Genomic DNA, 21,696 nt, shown 5'->3' on the forward strand with positions numbered 1-21,696 from the left:
ACCTATCCCTCTCCATCCCTCCAGGACCTACCCCCACCCCTCCCTCTCCACACCACCAGGATCTGCCCCCACTCCTCCCTCTGCACCCACCCCAGGACCTACGCCCACCTCTCCCTCTCCACCCCTCCAGGACCTACCCCAACCCCTCCCTCTCCATCCCTACCAGGATCTGCCCCCCACGTTCTCTCCCTTCCCCTGCGCCTTTGTCTCAGTCCCCCTTTGTCTGCGTCTCTCCCCCCGCCCCCGCACACACACACTCCCCGCCCCTCGCCTTTGTGAGCCGCCGCCCTCCCTCCTCCGCAGCCCCCCCCACCCCCCCGCAATCGCTCGCAGGCCGGCGCGGAGGGGGCAGCGAGCTGCAGAGCCGCGGCTTCCCCACCAGGCCGGCCGGCGGCAGCAGCATGGGGCCGGGGAGATGAGAGCCGGGGGGCGCCGGGGGGCAGCGCCGCCGCAGCGCACCGCGAGCCCCATGAAGGGAACTGCGGGGCGATGGGGCAGGTCCTGGGGTTCGCCCACTGCAGTACGTAGCGGGCGGGGCGGGGCGCGGGGCTCGGGCCCGGCGGGGGGGGGGGGGGAAGGAACCAGGGTCAGGCCGGGGGATCGGGCCCGCGGGGGGGGAGGATCGGGACAGGGAGGTGGGATGGGGCCTGAGCGGGGGGCGACCAGGGGCAGGCTGGGGGATCGGGCCCTGAGCCGGGAGGGTGGATCGGGACTGGGCGGGGGCATCGGCCCAGCCGGGCGGGCAGGACCAGGGTCAGCCTGGGGGATCGGGCCCGGGCGTGGGGAGGATCGGGCCCGGGCGTGGCGGGATCGTGTCCGGTGCCCCCGTGCGCCCCCCGCCCGGCCTAGCGACTCCAGCTGCGGTGCTCGCGGGGTCCCCGGACGGAGCCGGGCCGCTGGGGACCCGACGCGGGGGAATCTCTCTCCGGCTCCGCGGGCAGCTGCTCTGCGTCCCGGGGCCTGGCCGTGGCCCGGGCGCGGCGGCAGGCGGCTTCCCGGGGGCTGCAGGGCCCCGGGGCGGAGCGCGGCGCGGGCTCCGGGCCGGTTCAGCACCTGGGCTGGCCGGAGAGCGGCAGCCGAGGGCCTGGGGCGGAGTCAGGCCCCTGCCGCAGCTGGTGCCCCCAGGGGCGCTGCTCCATCCGCATCCCCAGGCTGGGGCCGCTCCCCGCCGTTGCTCTGTGGGGTCGGGGGGACAGTGCTGAAACCCGATGGCGGGGCCGGTGGGTGACCCAGCCACCCCCCACTCCGGCCCAGGACGCAGGGCCGGGGGCGGTCGGGGCTCCGCGGGAGCTGGGGGGGACTCCCAGGCCTGAGGCTGCTAAGGATCAAGCCGCAGGGTACAAGAGGCGCTGGCAGGAATGATTATTGTTTATTAGGTGTATTAGGGTACCATTCATGAGCCCCAGCCATGGGGCAGGCCCCCATTGTGTCAGGTGCTGTACATTTGTATTGCTATTGGGTGTGTTACTGTAGCAGCTGGGAACTCCAGCCGTGGGGCAGGCCCCCATTGTGTCAGGTGCTGTACATTTGTATTGCTATTAGGTGTATTACGGTAGTGCCTAGGGACCCCCCCCCCCCAGCCATGGGGAAGGCCCCATTGTGCCAGGTGCTGTACATTTTACAGCTATTAGGTGTGTTATGGTAGGGCCTAAGACCTGCAGCCATGGGGCAGGCCCCATTGTGCCAGGCCCTGCACACACACAGAGCCGAACGTCCCTGTCGGGAATTTACTACTGAGACTTTCTGAAGGGAAATTCACTTTCTGCAACATTGAACATTTCTCAGGAAAATTTCAGTTTTGCTGTAAAATTTCCCTTTTCTGTCAGAAAATCGTTCCCAGCCCCCCGGCTTCTCTGGCCCTGGGTGGCCGAGGCATCATGTGCTCGGTTCTGGGCAGCTCCCTAGATGCGCCCCGGCGAGCCGACCTCACTCCTGCTTCAGGAACATGCAGGAGGGGTTTGGTCCCAGTCACGGATTAAAAACAAATTTCCAAAAACTCTTTAAGTATTTGGTAAATCAGGAATTTCATTTCCCTGTCGTTATTCACCGGGACTCGATCGGCGGCGTGGTCAGGGCTAACTCCATTCCTGCAGTTTGCACTAGGGGGCGCTGTGCTATAGGCCCAGGCAGGGTTGACCCATTCCCGCAGTCACACTAGGGGGCGCTGTGCTGTGGGGCACATTTGCAGGCAGGGCTGACCCCAGGAACCAGCGTTACTGGCTGTTCCCCAAGCGAGAGGCTGGCCAGTGCCCTGGGGTTGGGGCTCAGCCTCACAGCGCCCCCTACTGAGCCCTGCCCCTGACCACAGGGCTGAGCCCTGTTTCGATCGCACAGCGCCCCCTGCTGAGCCCTGACCTGATCACATGGCGCCCCCTACTGAGCCCTGCCCCTGGCTGCACGGTGCCCCCCTCCTGAGCCCTGCCCTGACCACACAGCGCCGCCTCCCGAACCCTGCAGCACAGTGCCCCTCCCTTCGCCCCCGGCCCTTTCCTCTCAGCAGCTGGGCTTTGCCTTAAGCCCCCCTGTCCTGACCAGACCTGCCAGGAAACCGGACAGTTTGGGGCAGGAGGCGGCTCCTTCACCTGCCATGGCCCTGGCACCGGCCCAGCTCCTGCATTAAACCCCTGGCCTCCACATGGCGGGGCTCTGAGCAGCCGTAGGGAGGGGATGAGGTCAGTTCCCGGAACAGACTGTGGTGGGAGGTGGCAGCACCTGCCCGACCCTCTGTGGGGAGAGACCTGCCTCAGCCAGTGGGGCTCGCACAGTGGTGCCCCCTGTTGGGCAGCCTGAAATAGGCCCCCTGGGTCTGGCTAGGGCAGGGGTGGGCAAACTATGGCCCGGGGGCCGGATGCGGCCCACCAGGGCTTTGGATCTGACCCCCGGGATTGCCAGCCCCTTGGTGCAGCGGGGGTAAGGCAGGCTCCTTGCCTGCCCTGGCCCCATGCTGCTGCTGGAAGTGGCTGACACCATGTCCCTGCGGCCCCTGGGGGAGAAGGGGGCAGATGGCTCCGTGTGCGGCCCTTGCCTCCAGGCACTGCCCCCCGCAGCTCCCATTGGCTGGGAACAGGGAACCGTGGCCAATGGGAACCATGGCCAATGGGTACCCACAGGGGAGGGCAGTGCGCAGAGCCCTCTGCCCCCCGCTCACCCAGGGGCCGCAGGGACATGGGCAGGAAGGGAGCCCGCCTTAGCCCCGCTGCATGCTGCTGCCATCCTGGAGCCACTCCAGGTAAATGGCGCCAGGCCAGAGGCTGCACCCCGAACCCCTCCTGCACCCTGCACCCCAACTCCCTGCCCTGAGCCCCCTGCCGGCACACCAACCCCCTGCCGCACCCTGAACCCCTCCTGCACCCTGTACCCCAACCCCCTGCCCTGAGCCCCCTTGTAGCCCTCACATCCCTCCTGCGCCCCAATCCCCTGCCCTGAGCCCCCTGCCGCACCCCTCCTGAACCCTGCATCCCAACTCCCTGCCCTGAGACCCTTCCTGCGTACCGCACCCCGTCCCACACCCCACACTCCCTTCCGCACCCCAACTCCCTGCCCCAGCCCTACATTCTTGGCACTGCATGCAATTTCCCCATCCAAATGTGGCCCTCCAACCAAGAAGTTTGCCCCAAGGGGCTGCCCCAAGAGTCAGTGTCCCAATAGGGGGTTGCAGGGTAGAGCCACCCCAAGGACCCCAGCTCAGATCAACCTGTCTCTGAGTCTCCCCAGCAAACTGCCCCTGCATATATTGGGGGGCAGTTAGAGCAAGGGGGGTGGTGATGGTTGGGAGGGGCTGGGGGAAGGAAGGGGAACAGAGTGGGAGACAGCACGTGGGGGAAGGATGCAGCTTGGGTGCTGGAGAGATCCCCCGGGTCTTTGCATACAGGTACTTATATCCTGCAGCTGAAGGGGGCATCCTCCCCTGGGGTTAGTGAGGACGCTGGTCAGCAGGGCCGGGAATAGGAGAGAGTTTGTTGCAATGGATGTTCTAGTCAGCACCTGCCCGCAGCCTGGGCATCGGGTGAGGCAGTGGGTTAGATTGCGCTGCTTGGAATCACTGCTCAGGGTTTGGTCTGGTAGTAAAAGATGCAAAATGGTTGAGCCCCCAGGAATGCTCAGTGCCTGGCAGGGAGTGGGTTGAGGTGCTCAGTAGAGGGTGCTCTCCCCTGGCAGTCAGTGCTGGCCCCGATGCGCCAGTGTGGCGCTAGGGGGCGCTGGGCTGCAGGGAGTGGGGTGAAGGGGTTGGGGGCTCAGGGGTGTGTGGACTCATTGCTGGTCTGGGGCTTTGGAGTAGACTGACCCCCATGCCTCCCTCTGTCTCTTGCAGAAGAATCTCCTTCTACTGTCTCCACCACACCTGACTCCACAGATGGTGAGTCTCTGCCCCCCATGCCCTGTCCCCAGAGCTCCCAGCACAGGGGGCGGAGCCCCTCACAGTCCCATCCCTGATGGGGTTTGGATCCCCCACAGCCTGGAGGATGGGGGGCAGATCCCCTCCCAGCCTGGTCCCCCATGAGGGTTGGGGGGTTGGATCCCCCATGGCCCAGTCCCCATTGGGAGGTTGACGGTGTGTGGGGGGCAGATCCCCTCACAGCCCCGGTCCCTGATGGGGTTTGGAGGGTTGGATCCCCCATGGCCTGATCCCCATCGGGGGGATGACAGGGTGTCACGGACTCACAGGTCGTGCCCACTCCTGGCCCCGTATGGTCCCTGGGGAGAACTCCCTTCAGTGTGACAGCCCTTCTGGGGGTCCACTCTGTCTGGGGGGTTAAGCCCCTCCGCCTCCTGGAACCGCACCTCTCTGAGCCTTAGCACACCTGTCTCTCAGCGTGGGCCCCCTCAGGGAGTCCACTCGCTCTGGACCCCTGGAACCCCCATGCCCAGAGGGAATAATGCCACCCTGATCTCTAGACCGGAGCGACTCTCAGCCAGCGTAAAACAGGAGGGTTTATTGAGCGTCTGAAGCCAGCACAGGAAACTCTCAGGGCCTCAGGCCTGGCCTCCCTCAGCACAGCACATCCAAGTCTCCCCTGCATCCAGGTGGGCTCTGCCTCCTCTCTCTCTCCAGTCCAGAGCCTCCCCCGCCCCCTTTCCAGCTGGGCATCTGATATCACCTGCCCACAAGCCCCACCTCTGTCCAGTCTCTTCTATCCAGGTAAACAGGGTTGCTTGGGCCTCCTCTCCTTTCAGCCAGTCCTTTGCTGGAACCAGCTGGTCAGGACACCAGGGTCCTCTCTCTGCAGCCCATTGTTCTCCCACTGCCCGGACCCACCTGTGACTCCCGAGCTGGGTGTCCTGGTCACCAGTCGCTGGGGTCTCCATTCTCCAGGCCATTGGCCGGGGTCCCAAGTTCCCTCGCAGGTTCTCTGTACCAACAAACTCCCTCTCCCATCACCTCGTTAAACCAGTAACACCCAGGGAAACTGAGTCCCACCCCCTTCTGCATGCAAACCATTGGAAAAAAACAAGAAAAAAACAAGGAAACCCCCGACTACATCACAGGGGGGCAGAGCCCCTCACAGCCTGGTCCCTGGTGGGGTTTGGGGGGTTGGATCCCCCACAGTCCAGTCCCCCATCGGAGGCTGAGGGGGGGCAGAGCCCCTCATAGCCCGGTCCCTGGTGAGGTTTGGGGGGTTGGATCCCCCACAGTCCGGTCTTCATCAGGGAGTTGCGGGGGGAGCGGAGGTGGGGCAGATCCCCCACAGTCCAGTCCCTGGCGGGGGTCTGAGGTTCCTTTTCCCTCCTTGCCCGGCCTCTCTGCCCCAGTAACCCCCACGCCTCCCCGGCAGGCGGCAACGACGAGTCGGATTTCCCGGAGCTGCAGACGGCGCGGGAGTTCTCCGAGGACGAGGAGGAGGAGACATCCCTGGACTGGGGGACCCCGAGGGAGCTGACCTTCTCCTACATCACCTTTGCGGGTGGCCCCGACGCCATCCCCCCCAGCGAGCCTGGCCCCCGGGGGCGGCGGGACTCCCTGGCCCGCCGGATGAGGGGCCCCCTGCCCCGCCCCGAGACCTGCGAGACCTTGGTGCCCGCGCTGGGCGACAGCCTGGAGAACATCCCCAGCCTGTGCCAGTCGCCTGAGGGCGAGCAGGGGCTGCTGGCCGGGCAGTGCCAGGGGCTGGAACCCTTCTCGGCCTGGGATGCCCCGCTGAGCTACGCAGATGAGCCCAGCTCCATGGGGTGGGAAGAGCCACAAGTCATGCCAGGCGGGGGTGGGCCCTGCCTCCGCACTTTTGGGGCAGCAGAGCAGCCGGGAGCCCTCGCCGCACACTCAGGTAGGAACCCTGGGAGAGGGGCTCTGTTGTGGGGGGGGGAAGGGAGGTGGGGGGGATGGAGGAAGGGCTCTGTTGGGGGGGAAGGGAAGGGAGGTGGCGGATGGGGGGATGGAGGAGGGGCTCTGTTGGGGGAAAGAGAAGGGAGGTGACAGATGGGGGGATGGAAGAGGGGCTCTGGCAGGGGGAAGGGAAGGGAGGTGGTGGCTGGGGGGATGGAGGAGGGGCTCTGTTGGGGGAAGGGAAGGCAGGTGGCTGGGGGGATGGAGGAGAGGATCTGTTGGGGGGGAAGGGAAGGGAGGTGGCAGATGGGGGGATGGAAGAGGGGCTCTGTTGGGGGAAGGGAAGGGAGGTGGCTGGGGGGATGGAGGAGAGGCTCTGTTGGGGGGGAAGGGAAGGGAGGTGGCAGATGGGGGGATGGAAGAGGGGCTCTGTCAGGGGGAAGGGAAGGGAGGTGGCTGGGGGGATGGAGGAGAGGATCTGTTGGGGGGAAGGGAAGGGAGGTGGCAGATGGGGGGATGGAAGAGGGGCTCTGTTGGGGGAAGGGAAGGGAGGTGGCTGGGGGGATGGAGGAGAGGCTCTGTTGGGGGGGAAGGGAAGGGAGGTGGCAGATGGGGGGATGGAAGAGGGGCTCTGTCAGGGGGAAGGGAAGGGAGGTGGCTGGGGGGATGGAGGAGGGGCTCTGTTGGGGGGGAAGGGAAGGGAGGTGGCAGATGGGGGGATGGAAGAGGGGCTCTGTTGGGGGAAGGGAAGGGAGGTGGCTGGGGGGATGGAGGAGAGGCTCTGTTGGGGGGGAAGGGAAGGGAGGTGGCAGATGGGGGGATGGAAGAGGGGCTCTGTCAGGGGGAAGGGAAGGGAGGTGGCTGGGGGGATGGAGGAGGGGCTCTGTTGGGGGGGAAGGGAAGGGAGGTGGCAGATGGGGGGATGGAGGAGGGGCTCTGTTGGGGGAAGGGAAGGGAGGTGGCTGGGGGGATGGAGGAGAGGCTCTGTTGGGGGGGAAGGGAAGGGAGGTGGCAGATGGGGGGATGGAAGAGGGGCTCTGTCGGGGGGAAGGGAAGGGAGGTGGCTGGGGGGATGGAGGAGGGGCTCTGTTGGGGGGGAAGGGAAGGGAGGTGGCAGATGGGGGGATGGAGGAGGGGCTCTGTTGGGGGAAGGGAAGGGAGGTGGCAGATGGGGGGATGGAAGAGGGGCTCTGGCGGGGGGAAGGGAAGGGAGGTGGTGGCTGGGGGATGGAGCAGGGGCTCTGTTGGGGGGCTGGAGCAGGCTTTGTTGCTGGAGGGGACCACAGCTGGGCTCGTGGGGTGTCAGGCAGGCGATGACCCTGGCAATGACCTCGCACCCCCCTGTCTGTGGCAGAGGCTGCTCCGGAGACAGCACCAGGGGACCGCCCGGGACCCAAAGCCCTAATGCCGTGTCCTGCAGGGGGCACCCCCGGGCTCGCTTATGCCGAGGGCAGCCAGCACCCACCACAGACCTCAGCCGCCCCCAGCCCAGGGGAGGAGGAGCTGGAGCCACAGGAGGAGGGGGAGCCGGCAGATATGGAACCAATCACAGAACAGCAGCTGGATGGGCTGGACCAATCCGGGAGCACTCTGGGAGTATACATGATAGGTGAGCAGCCAATGAAATTGCAGAAGCTGGGAGCTGGGTGGGGGGCAAGGGACAGGTGAATAACAGGGCTGTGGCCGAATCTCGCAGCACTGGAGTCCCAGGCAGGGCACTGCTCTGGGGAAGCTCACTGCACTGGTGTTCTGGATGGGGCATTGCCGTGGGGAAGCTCGCAGCACTGGAGTCCCCAGCTGGGTGCTGGCAGGGCTGCCTCAGCCCCCGCCCCCAAGAGCTCCTCCCAGCTTCTGGGCTGGTGCCAGAGCAGGATCCCAGGGCAGGCGAGTCAGCGGGTAAACATAGCCCCGGTGCTGACAGCAGCACGTCCCGGAGCAGTAGAGGAGGGACTGGGGCTGGCACATGCCTCCCAGAGAATGCCACAGCTGGAACGGGGACGGTCCAGCCTCCTGCAGGGCCAGGCTGGGCTGGGGCTCAGGGGCTGGTTTTACAGGGAGCTTTGCCCAGTGCTGTAATGCAGCCAGCTCTGGGGTGGGGCGCAGGGGCTGCTACACAGCTGTGCAGCACTGAAGAACAGGGTGTATCCGAGTGACCCTGCAGGGGAAAGGGGGTTCCAGTTAGCAGAATCCTTCTCAGCTGGAGTCAGCCCGGCATTCTGTGGTTCACACTGATCTGTCCACAGAAGAGCACGGAATAGAACCCAGGAGTCCTGATTTCCCCCGTCTCACCCTTGGACCCCACTCCCTTCCCAGAGCTGGGGACAGAACTGAGGAGTCCTGGCTCCCAGCCCCCCCGCTCTGATCACTGCACCCCACTCCACTATAGATCCAGGGGCAGAACCCAGGAGTTCTGGCTCCTAGTCCTGTGCTTTAGGCACTGGACCGTCCTGCCCCCCAGCTATTACCTGCCCCCCCCCACCGCTGCCAATCGGCACTGTCCCTCCCATCCTTGGTGTGGCCGAGCCCCCGTGCAGGACAGGAAGGGGGATGGGGTGATGGGAGATGGCAGCTGGCATTCGTTGGCTATAAATAGCCCCCGGGCTCCCCCCCTTGTGCAGCCCTGCAGCCCCCAGCCCCCACCCGGAGACGGTGTGCCGAGGCGACAGGACCCTCGCACCGCGCTGCAGGGAAAGGACTCGCGATGGGTAGCGCAGGTTAGAGATGCCCCATCGGAGGGGGGGGGAATCACAGGGCTGAGGACGGCTGGGGGCACTGGGGGGCTGGGCTCAGACAGGGACTGGGGCTGGGTCATTCTTGGGGGCCAGGGAGTGGCTGGGGGGACGTTGCGGGCAGGGCTGGGCTGGGAGAGCAGGGCAGACGGAAGCTTTGTGTGGGCTGGGATCAGAGCTGGGGGTCATAGTGATTGCTGGGGGGGCCCCAATCCTCAGGGTTGTGACCACCCCTCCCCAGTCCATGCCTGTGAGCAACGTGCCCCCCGCCTGGCATTTGGGCCTGTCAGTTACTAGGTGGGGGAGGGGGAGCGGCACCATCCCGACAGCTGCAGGCCGGCAGCTAAACTTAGCCACGAGTCGTCCACAAAGGGGTGACCTCCCCCAACCCCCTGGGAAGCAAGGCCCCCCCACTACCATGTAAAAGGACAGGGCTGGGGTGGCACTTAGCCGGATGGGCAATGGGGGTGGGAACAGGGTGTCCCCAGCTCCTGGGCATATCGTGTTACAGAGAGGGGCATCTGCCTGGGGAGGAACATGGGCACTGGGAACATACATGGAGTGGGCACTGATGTGGCACAGGAGGGGAGTGGGCACTGGCAGGGTGTGGGAGGGGAGTGGGTACTGGCACAGGAGGGGAGTGGGCACTGGTGGGGGCAGTATGTGGCATGCCCTGAGGGGTGGAAGCTGGCACATGCAGCCTTTCAGGGAGTCAGGCGTTACCCCGGTACGCGCAGGGCCAGCGGCTGGGGTACTCTCATGCCTTGGTGTAACGAAGCGGGACTGTTCTTAATGTTTCCTCTGAATATTGTGGGGGTGCCTCAGTTTCCCCTAGGCAGTTCTTAAGTATCTAGGTGGTGGGATGAGGGTGTATGATCACTGCAGAGCCCTAGAGGGCAGGTGTGTGCAGGGGTCTGGACACAGAGAATGGCCGACACCCTGTTTCCTGGCAACTGATGGCCTGGCCCTTCCCCCCTGCAAGGTGAGAGCTAAAAGGGTTGGAGAACAAAGGAATCCGGTGACCTCCTGGCCCGGGAAAGGGACAAAGCCCAGAGGAGGAGGGGCTGGAGGGAGTTTCAGTTTGGGGCTGGCTGGGGACATGGAGTGAAGTGCAGACGTGGTTGTCTGGCTCACTGCCCCCCAAAATGGACCCAGCTGAGGGTCCTGTTCTCTTTACCTACAAGCTCTGTGTTAGACCATGTTCCTGTCCTCTAATAAACCTTCTGTTTTACTGGCTGGCTGAGAGTCACGTCTGACTGTGGAGTTGGGGTGCAGGACTCTCTGGCTTCCCCAGGACCCCACCTGGGCGGACTCGCTGGGGGAAGCGCACGGAGGGGCAGAGGATGCTGAATGCTCCGAGGTCAGACCCAGGAAGGTGGATGTTGTGTGAGCTGTGTGTCCTGCAGACAGGCTGCTCCCAGAAAGGAGACTTCCCCAGAGTTCTCCCTGGCTTTGTAGGGAGCAGTTCCAGAGCATTGCCCGGGGACTCCGTGACACTTGGACATTGTGTGGGGCGCGGCTGAGCATGAGGAGGGTCTGGGCACTGGCTGTCCAGGAGCGCTGAGATGGCCCTTCTGGGGCATTGGCACTGTGGAGTGCTGAGGTGTGGGTCCTGAAGGGGGCACTGGGGTGTGGGTCCTGCAGGGGCACTGAGGTGTGGGCACTGCAGAGGGCACTGGCTCTGCAGGGGGTGCTGAGATGTGGGCATTGGCTCTGCAGGAGGCGCTGAGATGTGGGCACTGCAGAGGGCACTGGCTCTGCAGGAGGCGCTGAGATGTGGGCACTGCAGAGGGCACTGGCTCTGCAGGAGGTGCTGAGATGTGGGCACTGCAGAGGGCACTGGCTCTGCAGGGGGAGCTGAGATGTGGGCACTGCAGAGGGCACTGGCTCTGCAGGGGGAGCTGAGATGTGGGCACTGCAGAGGGCACTGGCTCTGTTGGAGTGGGGGTGGGGGAGTCTCCTGTATCTGGCCCCAGGGGGTCCTGGTTTCAGAGCTGGTGTGAGATGCCTGGCCCAGTGTTAGGGGTTTTCCTTTCACCCTCTCCTCTGGTTGTCACGCAGACAGCAAGCAGCAAAAGACCAGAAGTCCGAGGCGCAGACAATGCGATGTTTATTGGGGTTAGTTTCCAAGCAAGCATATTCCGAAGCCCTTCACACCACTCGGGCTTATCTCTATATATGCCGATAGAGTCTGTTCCCCAGTGTCCCCTTCCCGGCTCCCACGCCACAGAGAGTTCACCCGCGCCCCCCTTCCTGGCTCCCACGCCGCAGAGCCTTCCCTGTGTCCCTGTTCCCATTCCCCCCCCTCCTTAGCAAACACGATTCCAATTTCCCGTCCACTCCCTGTTTGACCCGTTTATATAGTAATAGTCTCAGCTATTCCTTAACCAATCATTTTACTGAAATTTAACTAGCCAATCCTAAAATATTGTAACATAATTCTCTAACCAGTTATATCCCACTACCCTCATTAACTTACACCTAGCAAAATTAATTATACAACAGACAGAAACAATTAGAGAACCAGACAGATTAACAATAGAAAAGTGGGGGCCATAAAGATAAAACAATACAGAAATGAGGGCTTCACAACCACTGATAAGTGATTGCTTGCCAGACAGGATGCTGTCAAACTAAGTTTTCTTTAACCATCTTAAGATCTTTTTCTTTATCTGGTGGTGATGGGCACTATCAGGACAGGATCTGGTTTGGGATGTGACTGTTCAGTGTCCCAGCTTCTGGCTGCCCCTGGTGCTTAGCCAAAGGCCTTAGCCTAAGAACAAGGCCTCAGACTATCCTAGTGAGACAAGACCCGTACACAAGCGGACTGTGATTTTGATTCTTTGTTTTAAACCTCGATAACTAAGTGATAAAAACACACCTAAGTTCTATATTTGAAGGGAGTCTCCTGTCTCTGGCCCCGGGGGGGGGGGGGTCCTGGTTTCAGAGCTGCTGTGGGATGCCTGGCCCAGTTTCAGACCCCCTGTGCGACGGGAGCCCAGAGCAGATGGCGCCTTGACTCCCCATGCCCCCTTATTCCTTTTCCCCAAGCGTATCCTGTAGCCTGGCCCGTGGGGAGGACTGGAACAACCCAGTCAGGGCTGGGCATTGGACCTGGGCTAAGCAGCAGCTACCAGGATCTGTCACCCCCTCCCCCCAGTCTGTGCCCGCAGCCCTCCCTCGCTCAGAGTGCCTGCCCCAGGGCTGTGCCCACCAGAGCAGAGCCCAGACCCCTATGGGGGCTTTGGCTCATCCCCAGATCCCTGACCCTTTGGCTGTTCCCAGTGGAGCGCCCGAGGCCCCAGGCCTGCTGCAGAGCCCGGCCCCAAGGATGCCACCGCACCTCCCCCGGCCCCAGGACACCCCCCAGGCCCCACCAGAGACCCAGACCCAGCCTCCCGGACTTGGCCCTGCTGCTGCAGGTCCTCCCCGCAGCACCCCTGCAGGGACCGGGTGTGGCTGAGGGCCCCTCCTGGCGCGGCGCTGCTGGGGAGAACCCCAGCAACCGTCCAGGCCTGGGTCTGGCTGGCTGGGCCCTGCTGGCGGCTCGTGCCCTGGCCTGGCGCTGCAATATCCAGGGGGTGGGGGACTGATGGGGGCACAGGCTGGAGGGTCTGTGCCCAGGAGCTGGGCACTCACTGCATGGGGCTCTTCGTTGTTCTGACCCAGCATGAGATGCAGTGTTGGGCCAGGGCCTGAGCCAGGGACCCAAGCTTGGGGAGGGGGCTCAAGAGGGGGGACTGAGCCGGGTGTCCCCAGGTCAGGGAGGAAGTGTTCCCTGAGGGGCCAGGCGGGGGGAGGGGGTCCCAAGGGACTGAGCGAGACGTCCCCAAGTGGGCAGGGGGTCCCTGAGGGGCCAGGTGGGGGGTGGAGGTCCTGAGGGACTGAGCGGGACGTCCCCAAGTGGGCAGGGGGTCCCTGAGGGGCCAGGCGGGGGGTGAGGGTCCTGAGGGACTGAGCGGGATGTCCCCAAGTGGGCAGGGGGTCCCTGAGGGCCCAGGTGGGGGGGTGAGGGTCCTGAGGGACTGAGCGGGACCTTCCCAAGGGGGCAGGGGGTCCCTGAGGGGCCAGGCGGGGGGGGTGAGGGTCCTGAGGGACTGAGCGGGATGTCCCCAAGTGGGCAGGGGGTCCCTGAGGGGCCAGGCGGGAAGTGGGGGTCCTGAGGGACTGAGCGGGACGTCCCCAAGTGGGCAGGGGGTCCCTGAGGGGCCAGGCGGGGGGTGGGGGTCCTGAGGGACTGAGCGGGACGTCCCCAAGTGGGCAGGGGGTCCCTGAGGGGCCAGGCAGAGGGAGGGGTCCTGAGGGACGGGGACAGGGTCCCCAGGGGAAGCCCCAGGCCGTGGACACATCTGGCTCCAGGGCCCCCCGTCACGCCCCGCTAACGCTCTCCCCCTCAGTGGCGGACCTGGTGCACTGGCGGGACACCCGCACCTCGGCGCTCGTCTTCACTGGCATCATGGTGACTCTGCTGAGCCTGCTCCACTTCAGCATCGTCAGCGTGGGCTCCTACGGCGCCCTGGCCGTGCTGGGCATCACCCTCACGCTGCGGCTGAGCCGCAAGGGGCTGCAGGTCCTGCACCGCTCCGACGGCGCCAACCCCTTCCAGTGAGTGTGAGCCCCCGGAGCCCAGCCAGGGAGTGTGACCCCCCGACTCCCTGCCAGGGAGTGTGACCTTCCCCCGGGGCCCCACCAGGGAGTGTGACCCCCCCGGACCTTCTGTGCGACCCCCCCTCCGGGGCCCTGCCAGGGACTGTGACCCCCCTGACCCTCTGCCAGGGAGTGTGACCTTCCCCCGGGGCCCCGCCAGGGAGTGCGACCCCTGACTCTCTGCCAGGGAGTGTGACCCCCCCCCCGACTCTCTGCCAGGGAGTGTGACCTTCCCCCTCAGGCCCTGCCAGGGAGTGTGACCTTCCCCCTCAGGCCCTGCCAGGGAGTGTGACCCCCCCCCCCCGACCCTCTGCCAGGGAGTGCGACCCCCCCAGACTCCAACCACACACCCTCCGCCCTTTCAGTGAGTACCCCCATCCCGACATCCTCCTTCCAGAGAGTCCCCCTGGTCCCCCAGCACACCACTGGCCAGCCCCCCGATCCTCTCCCCTTCAACTGAATGATCCCCCCACAACCCCGCACCCTCCCAGCCAGAGATTAACCCTCAGAGCCTCCCCTCTCTGGTGGGTCTAACCCCCGCCCCCAGACTCCCACTTTAGTGGGTACCCCAACACCCCCTCCACATGAGTACCCCCTCCCCCTTCCAGTGAATTCCTCCCTCAGCGGCCACCTGACTATGCCAGCCCCGGCCTCTCCCAGCAGGGGGCACTGTGGGGAGCGTGGCGGGGCGCTGGCTGTGTGGGGAGCCCCCAGGTATGCCAGCCCCGGCCTCTCCCAGCAGGGGGCACTGTGGGGAGTGTGGCAGGGTGCTGGCTGTATGGGGAGCCCCCAGGTATGCCAGTCCTGGCCTTTCCCAGCAGGGGGCACTGTGGGGAGCGTGGTGGGGCGCTGGCTGTGTGGGGAGCCCCCAGGTATGCGAGCCCTGGCCTCTCCCAGCAGGGGGCACTGTGGGGAGTGTGGCGGGGCGCTGGCTGTGTGGGGAGCCCCCAGGTATGCCAGCCCCGGCCTCTCCCAGCAGGGGGCACTGTGGGGAGTGTGGCGGGGTGCTGGCTGTATGGGGAGCTTCCAGCTACACCATCCCTGGCCTCTCCCAGGGGATGCTGTGGGGTGGGTGCTTGGCTGGGATCCCTCCCACTCGCTAACCCCCCACTCCCCCATGTGCGCAGGGCTCAGCTGGACGCTGACCTGCCGCTGTCCCAGGAGCAGCTGGAGCGCCTCACCGCGCGGCTCAGCCGGGACATCCTGGCGGCCGCACACACCCTGCGACGCCTCTTCCTGGTGGAGGATCTGGTGGACTCGATCAAGGTGGGTGCTGCCCCCCCCGCAGGGTCACCCCAGCTCCCTGTCCCTGCTGGTGTAGGGGGGATTGGGCCCCCTGTGAGCATCCTGGAGCGGGGGTGGGAGAAGTGTTGACCTCTGTTTACCCCCCCTTCCCATGGGGCTTGGGGCACAGTGGGGGAAGGTTTTTAGCCTTCTCCCCTTGGATTTATCTAGCCCCCCATTATATGCTCTCCTTGGCCATTAAGGAGTCATGGGTGGGGGCCTGGTACCTACCCCGGGGTCTGGCAGGAGGGAGCAGGAACTGGGGGGGGATAGTCAGCAGTGTGGGACTCCTTTCCATGGGGGTGGGGGTCAGTGATTAGCAAGGGGTGGTGGGGAGCAGGTAAAGGGCTTCCCGTGCCTGCTGGAGGGGGATGCCCACTCTGCAGAGTTTTTGGGGGTCCCGGGAGAGCCAGAGCCTGAGGCTGGGGACATGGCCCAGCAATGCCCAGGCCGTGTGGCCAGTCGGGAGGCGGCCAGGTGATGGCCACGCCAGGTGGGTGGGACCGGTGGGGAGGCGGCCAGGTGATGGCCACGCCAGTCGGGCGAGGGAGGTGGCCCGGTGATGGCCAGGCCACTTGGCTGGGGCTGGTGCAGGGCGGGCACCAGGCCAGGGCACTGGGAAGACGCAGGCACAGCCCGAGCCCCAGAGGGCCACACACTCACAGCCGGCCTTGAAGCACCAGAACTGACCCCCATGGCTTCGCACGCAGGGATCAGGCCTCCAGCTGCCCTCCCCATGCCCCTGCCTGAGCTGGAAGGTGCAGGGGCTGCTCCTGCTCCGGCACTCAGGCCCAGCACAGAGCCAGCTGAGGCCGGTCTTTCCCCACTCCTCCCCGGGCTCTGACCCTGCCTGCGTGACAGATTTCAGTTATCAATTTGCCTGAGGCATCAGGTGATTAGGCTGAGGCCACAGGGTTGTTAGGGGAGGAGATGATGGAGTACACCAAGGGTTTAAGTTTTAAAGTTTATTGATAAAATAATAAAATAACAGCGGAGAGCACTGGGGGGTTCCCCACGTCACTCAGAGGAAGGAAGGAAGCGTTAGTGCCCCAAGCCCTAACCCACTTTCATACCTACACCCGTACTACCCGAGGCTGGCCACGCCGGGGTGTAATGTAAGAAGAAGAAGGGGAGGGGTGGATGGGTTGTTTAGGGTCTGCTGTTGATCTCCGATTTGCCTCAGCTCTTGGGAGGGTTTTTAAGACCCTGGGGTTTTTTGGGGGCGTTTTTTTTTCGGGACCTTTGGTTTTTAAGCTCTGTGTGCCAGTTTAAACCGGCCTTTTGAGGCTTTCTTGGTTTCCCCAAAACACATTGGCTTCAGGGTCGTGAGACTGTTATGTTCCCAGTTGCTGAGCTTTGCATTTTTACTAGTTTTGCACCCCCTTTTTAGGTATGTTGGGTTCAGTTGTTTTTTTTTACAGGCTTTTGGCTGTTTAGCAGCAGGGAGCTTGTTTGTGTGTGCATTGGCCTTGAGCAGCAGTTTTGCCCCTTATTTTCAAGCCTAGCTGAATCGTTGAGTTAACCTGTTCCTGTCTTTCTCCCTCCCTCTTCGGCCTTTTGCAACCTGCAAAGGAATTTTCCACTCCACAGTTACACCTTTAACTCTTCCCAAAATGCTTTGTGATGCCTGCAACAGCATTAGCAACATACAGTGCTGATCTGTCTCCCCAGGGGACCCCCTGAGGGAGGGGGCCATTGGGTTGTGACACCTGGTACCCTGCAGCAGGCTGTGCGGTGTTCTGGATCCCAGCGCTGGCCTGTCTGCGCACAGCCCTCCCCTGCCCCTGCTGTCGGGCAGCGACCCTCGCGTGCCTGCAGCACCTGGGACTCTGAGAGTTGGATTTAGGGTTGCCAATTTTCTAATCTCACAAAATCGAACACCCTTGCCCCACCCCCTGCCTGGAAGCCCCGCCTTTTCTCCAAGGCCACACCCCCTGCCCACTCCATCCCCCCTCCCTCCATCGCTTGCTCTCACTTTCACTGGGCTGGGACAGGGGGTTGAGGCTGGGGTGTGGGCTCCGGCTGGGGTGCAGGCTTTGGGGTGGGGCTGGGAATGAGGGGTTTGGGGCATTTAGGAGGGGGCTCTGGGCTGGGTCCAGGAGTTGGGGTTGGGAAGAGGTGAGGGGTCTGACTAGGGGTGCGGGCTCTGGGGTGGGGCTGGGGATGAGGGGTTTGGGGTGAGGGGGGCCAAGGGATTTGGAGTGCAGGAGGGGGCTGTGGGTTGAGGCAGGAGGTTGGGGTATGGGAAGGGTGAGAGCTCTGGGCTGGGGGTGCGGGCTGGGGGGTTGGGCTGAGGATGAGGGGTTTGGGGTGCAAGAGGGGGTATGGGCTCTGGGCTCAGGGTGTGGGGTCTGGGCTGGGGATGAGGGGTTTGGGGTGCAGGAGGGGGCTTCGGGTTTGGGTGGGAGCTCAGGGCTGGGGCAGGGGGTTGGGGCATGGGCTTACCTCGGGCAGCTCCCAGTCAGCGGCGCAGTGGGGCTAAGGCAGGCTCCCTGCCTGTCCTTTCTTTGCGCTGTGCCCCAGAACCGGCCAGCATGTCCGGCTTCTAGGCAGGGGTGCCAGGAGATTCTGCACGCTGCTCTTGCCCGCAGGTACCGCCCCAAACCCCAGCACCCATTGGCCACAGTTCTTGGCCAATGGGAATGCAGAGCCGGTGATCGGGGCAGGGGCAGCGAGCGGAGTTCCGTGGCACCCCTGCCTAAGAGTCGAACCTGCCTGCCTTAGCCTTGCAGTACCGCCACCCAGACTTTTACCGGCTGGTCGGCGGTGCTGACCGGAGCCACCAGGGTCCGTTTTCGACCTGGTGTTCCGGGCGAAAACCGGACACCTGGCAACCCTAGTTGGACTCCTGCTACTAGCATCCCTGGCAGGGAGCGGGCACGCGGGGCCAGGTGGGGCTGCCAGCTTGGACGGATGCGCCCAGGACAGAGTGGGTGGCAGCTGGACGCTGGTTTCTGTGGGTCTCAGGCGTCAGGCCAAGAGCCATGGCCATGAACCCACAAGACTAGCAGGGAACTGCTCCCTCTCCCCAGCCCTGCCATGCACCTGCCAGCTTCCCTGGGCAGGAAGCCCTGGCTGCTCAGCGACCCCTGCTGGAGGCTGGGAGCAGGGACCCGCATGAGTCTCTGCTGAGCAGAATCAGCCCGGCTCCTTCCCCCCACGTGGGGCTGCTGCTCCCTGGCGGGCTGGGGCAGGCTGCAGCCCCTGGATGGGCGGGGGGAAGGGAGGCCTGCCCCACTCTCACCGTGCTCTCTCCTGCTTGCAGTTCGCCTTCCTGTTCTACATCCTCACTTACGTGGGAGCCGTGTTCAACGGGCTGACGCTGCTCATCCTGGGTAAGGGCAGACGGGGGTGAAGGGGGGTCCGGGAGGGTGTGTTTGCAGGGCAGGACCACCGTGTAGGCAGCAGGTGGGTAGTGCTGGCTGTGGGGGCCTCCCCCAGCAGGGGATGCTGGGAGCGGCAGGGGGTGTGTGTTTCTGACCTGCCCCTTTCTGCCCCCAGGTGTGATAAGTGCATTTACTTTCCCCCTGCTCTACCGACAGCACCAGGTGAGTGGCTGGGGGGTGGCTCAGGGCCACGTGCACCATCGGGAGGGGCTAGCCTGGCCAGCACACCCCAGCTCACGGGCTGCTGCTAGCAGTTCTGCAGCCCCAGGAGCCGTCTGGCTCTGCACCCGCCCCAGGGCAGGAAGGACACGACACCCCCTAGGGGGGAAAGGCCTCATGTCCCACTCCCCAGCCCCTGAGCTAGGGAGTCCTGCACCCTAGGGCTGGCTGGGATCCAGCGCCCCCTAGATGGGAAAGGCCCCATGTCCCATTCCCTGCCCCCCTGAGCCAGCTATTCCCCCGCCCTGGGGCTGGATGGGAGATGGCACCCTCTAGAGGGGACAGGCCCCATGTCCCATTCATAGAATCATAGAATATCAGGGTTGGAAGAGACCTCAGGAGGTTCGAGTCCAACCCCCTGCTCAAAGCAGGACCAACCCCAACATTCCCTGGAGCTCTCACCTTTGTTCAGGGATCCCCGGAGGCATCGGGGGGACCCAAGGCAGTCCTGGCTCTCCAGGAGCCCCATAGTTCTGCGATGGTCTCTGGTGGGGGCTGTTGCCCAGACCCCCCCCCCCCAGCCCCCGTTTACCTCTCACTTCATCTGTTCCAGGCACAGATCGACCAGTACGTTGGGCTGGTGAGGAACCAGCTGAGTAACCTCAGAGCCAAGTAAGGGCCCCCTGCACCCCTCGTGTCTAGAGTGACCAGACAGCAAGTGTGAAAAATCGGGATGGGGGTGGGGGGTAATAGGAGCCTATATGAGAAAAACACCCCAAAATCGGGACTGTCCCTATAAAATCGGGACAGCTGGTCACCCTACCCGTGTCTGCCATGGAGGGAGGGGACGAGCTCCTGGCTCTGCCAGGAACCACACAGGGGCCACAGCTCATCGTCTCCCAGGCAGCTGTAGTGACCCCACAACACAGCCCAGAGATGACACCCCCTGCAGTGCGGCACCCCCCGCCAAGCCCCCAGTCCCGGCAGTGCGGCACCCCCCGCCGAGCCCCCAGCCCTGCTCCCCGCAGCACAGCGCCCCCTGCTGAGCTCCCTGCAGCACAGTGTCACCTGCCGAGCCCCCAGCCCCTGGCCCTTGCACTACAGCACTCCTTGATGAGCTCCCTGCCCCACTGCTGGGGTATTGGGGTCAGCACTGAAGGCAGGGGGAGAGGGCCTGCAGCACGGTGTCCCCACGGTATTTCCCTGCGGGGCTGCTGGGTTGAACGCCCTGCAGTGACTCCTTTGCCCGTCCAGCCCTGCCCAGCCCAGGTGTCCTGCGGGATGTAAGCATGCTCCCCTCTAGGGGCTGGCCCGGGGGGCTGAGTGCCAGGGGGTCAGACCTGGGGAGACAGGGCTGGAGCATGGGTAACCCAGTGACTCTGTGCCCGTCTTGCCACGCATGGGTGCCGAGGAGGTGGGGGAGGGGCTCCAGCCCAGGCCAGGGGGTATTAAACTGCCGTGGTGATGTTTCTCTTTCTCCCCTTTTAGGATTCAGGCCAAGCTCCCAAGTGCCAAAGCGAAGCCAGAATGAGCGACTGCCCCAGCCCAACTCACAGCAATGATGCCCCTGCCCCCACCCTGCTGCTCCCCCCGGACCCTTCCCTCGCTGGTGACACCTCCCGCCTCAGGGAAAGGGGCCGAGGCCCCTCTCCTGGTCAGGAACCCGCCTACACTTCAGCCCCTGCGCTGCCCCCCTGGCCCTGTGTGTTGTGGGGCTGGGGCAGGAGGCAGCTCCCTGGACATTCAGGGCTCCGGAGGTGGTGGGGGTGACTGAGAGGGGCCCCTGTGATTCGGCCACCACCCTGGGCTGTAGCACCGGGTGCAGCCTGCCCTAACAAGAGGCCCCTGCATGCCACCCACTGCCTTGGGCCGAGTGGCAGGGCGTGCTGGGCTCTGCCTGCTTCCTGCCTCCAAGCCGCAGCCCCAGCATGAGCCCGGCAGGGCCTGGCCCTGCGGGGTGGGGGTGGGGAAGGGGCAGGCCCCTGGCTCCTCAGGGCTGGAGGGGTCTGGTTTCCCCGGGGGGCAGGAGGGCTTGGACCTAAGTGAATTCAGGGTCTGTGATTGGTTGGGAGCCCAGGGGCTGGCAGCCTGTTGTGTCCGAGCCCCAACCCCCCCCTCCCCCCCGGCGCCTCCCCACACTGTTTTTAGTCCGGTGGACCCTTCTTGGACTTGGCCTGGGGCCACCCCCTGGCGCCGTGGGGCAGGCGCAGCCCTGGCGCCCGCAAAGCTCCACTCAGATTTACACTTTAATAAAAACGCTGGTGGAAAAATCCGCCGGGCAGGGTCCTTCACTGCGGCCACAACTGGGCGCAGGGGGTGGGAATGGCTCCCAGCCACCAGCAGGGGGAGCTCCCAAGGCTGGGAGAGTAGGTGGAGGGGGTCACAGCAGGGGCCCTCCCACCCCGTAATCGCTGCCCACCCAGCCCCTGAGCAGTCGGGGAAGGGAGGGGGATGCTCAGCTTGGGCACTGGTCCAGGAGCAAGACACAGGCGGGGGAGGGGGGCTGCATGGAGCCCATCCCACACTGTCTGGGCAGCGGCTGCCCCTGGGGTGCCCCCCTAGACTTGATCCCTTAACCCAGCACAGAGCTGGGCAGAGCGAGGGGAGCGGGGATCCGGCGGGAGGGGAGGTGGGGGTCACCAGGGCAGAATGAGGGGAGGGGGGAACTGGCAGGACGGGAGGGGGGGCCAGCAGAGCAGAGTGAGGGGAGGTGGGGGCCAGCAGGGCAGAGCAAGGGGAGGGGGGAACCGGCGGGAGAGGAGATGGGGGCCAGCAGGGCAGAGAGAGGGGAGGGGGGAACCGGCGGGAGGGGAGGTGGGGGCCAGCAGGACCAGCAGGGCTGGGTCATGGCCCAGGGTCTACACCATGGTCTGTATCTCAGGTGCCCCCTGCACTTGGCACCATCAACCCCAAGGCAGCTGGCACCCTGAGCTGGGAACGTGGCACCCCAGAGCTCCCCCTGCTCCCAGCAGGACCCCAGGCCAAAGGCCATCTCCAAATGTTGCTCAGTCCCTCCTCGGACTCTGGACCACTATCCCCATGGCCAGCAGGGGAGCCCAGGCCCACCCGCTACCCTGGGTTCCAGCCCAGGACCCCTACAACGAGCAGGCCAGGTCTGCTCAGGCCCCATCCCTGTTACTGTTTCCCTGGACTGCCTCCTACCAGCCTCTCCGTCTTCTTCTGCCTGGTCCTGGGTCCCAGGGGCTCCCTCACCCCGCCCAGCTTCTTG

The 21,696-nt window shown here is 64.6% G+C and overlaps 1 protein-coding gene across 3 annotated transcripts; it reads left to right on the top strand.

Annotated features, from left to right (window-relative positions):
• The first annotated feature begins 398 nt into the window (after window positions 1–398).
• On the top strand, window positions 399–20,422 carry RTN2 (reticulon 2). Of its 3 annotated transcripts, XM_074937521.1 has the most exons (12): window positions 399–520; window positions 4,313–4,357; window positions 5,775–6,263; window positions 7,617–7,871; window positions 8,881–8,976; window positions 11,053–11,109; window positions 13,389–13,596; window positions 14,766–14,904; window positions 18,188–18,257; window positions 18,424–18,470; window positions 19,081–19,139; window positions 19,956–20,422. In XM_074937521.1, the coding sequence occupies exons 1-12, from the start codon at window positions 490–492 to the stop codon at window positions 19,996–19,998; spliced, it is 1,539 nt and encodes a 512-aa protein (XP_074793622.1). In that variant the 5' UTR covers window positions 399–489; the 3' UTR covers window positions 19,999–20,422. The 3 variants fall into 3 exon arrangements, with proteins under 3 accessions (XP_074793622.1, XP_074793623.1, XP_074793624.1); XM_074937522.1 differs by lacking the exon at window positions 11,053–11,109 and having other exon boundaries at window positions 400–520; window positions 19,956–20,421; XM_074937523.1 differs by lacking the exons at window positions 8,881–8,976; window positions 11,053–11,109 and having other exon boundaries at window positions 404–520; window positions 19,956–20,418.
• The last annotated feature ends 1,274 nt before the right edge of the window (window positions 20,423–21,696 follow it).

This window comes from Natator depressus, chromosome 23 (assembly GCF_965152275.1).
Source record: "Natator depressus isolate rNatDep1 chromosome 23, rNatDep2.hap1, whole genome shotgun sequence".
In the NCBI taxonomy this organism is placed as follows: domain Eukaryota; kingdom Metazoa; phylum Chordata; order Testudines; family Cheloniidae; genus Natator; species Natator depressus.

Bases quoted from the DNA above. Each gene is read 5' to 3' on its own strand.
- RTN2 (XM_074937521.1), top strand. From the start codon at position 490: ATGGGGCAGGTCCTGGGGTTCGCCCACTGCA. The intron at 521-4,312 runs GTACGTAGCGGG...TGTCTCTTGCAG, and splicing joins CCTGGGGTTCGCCCACTGCA to AAGAATCTCCTTCTACTGTC. The intron at 8,977-11,052 runs GTTAGAGATGCC...GTTGTCACGCAG, and splicing joins ACTCGCGATGGGTAGCGCAG to ACAGCAAGCAGCAAAAGACC.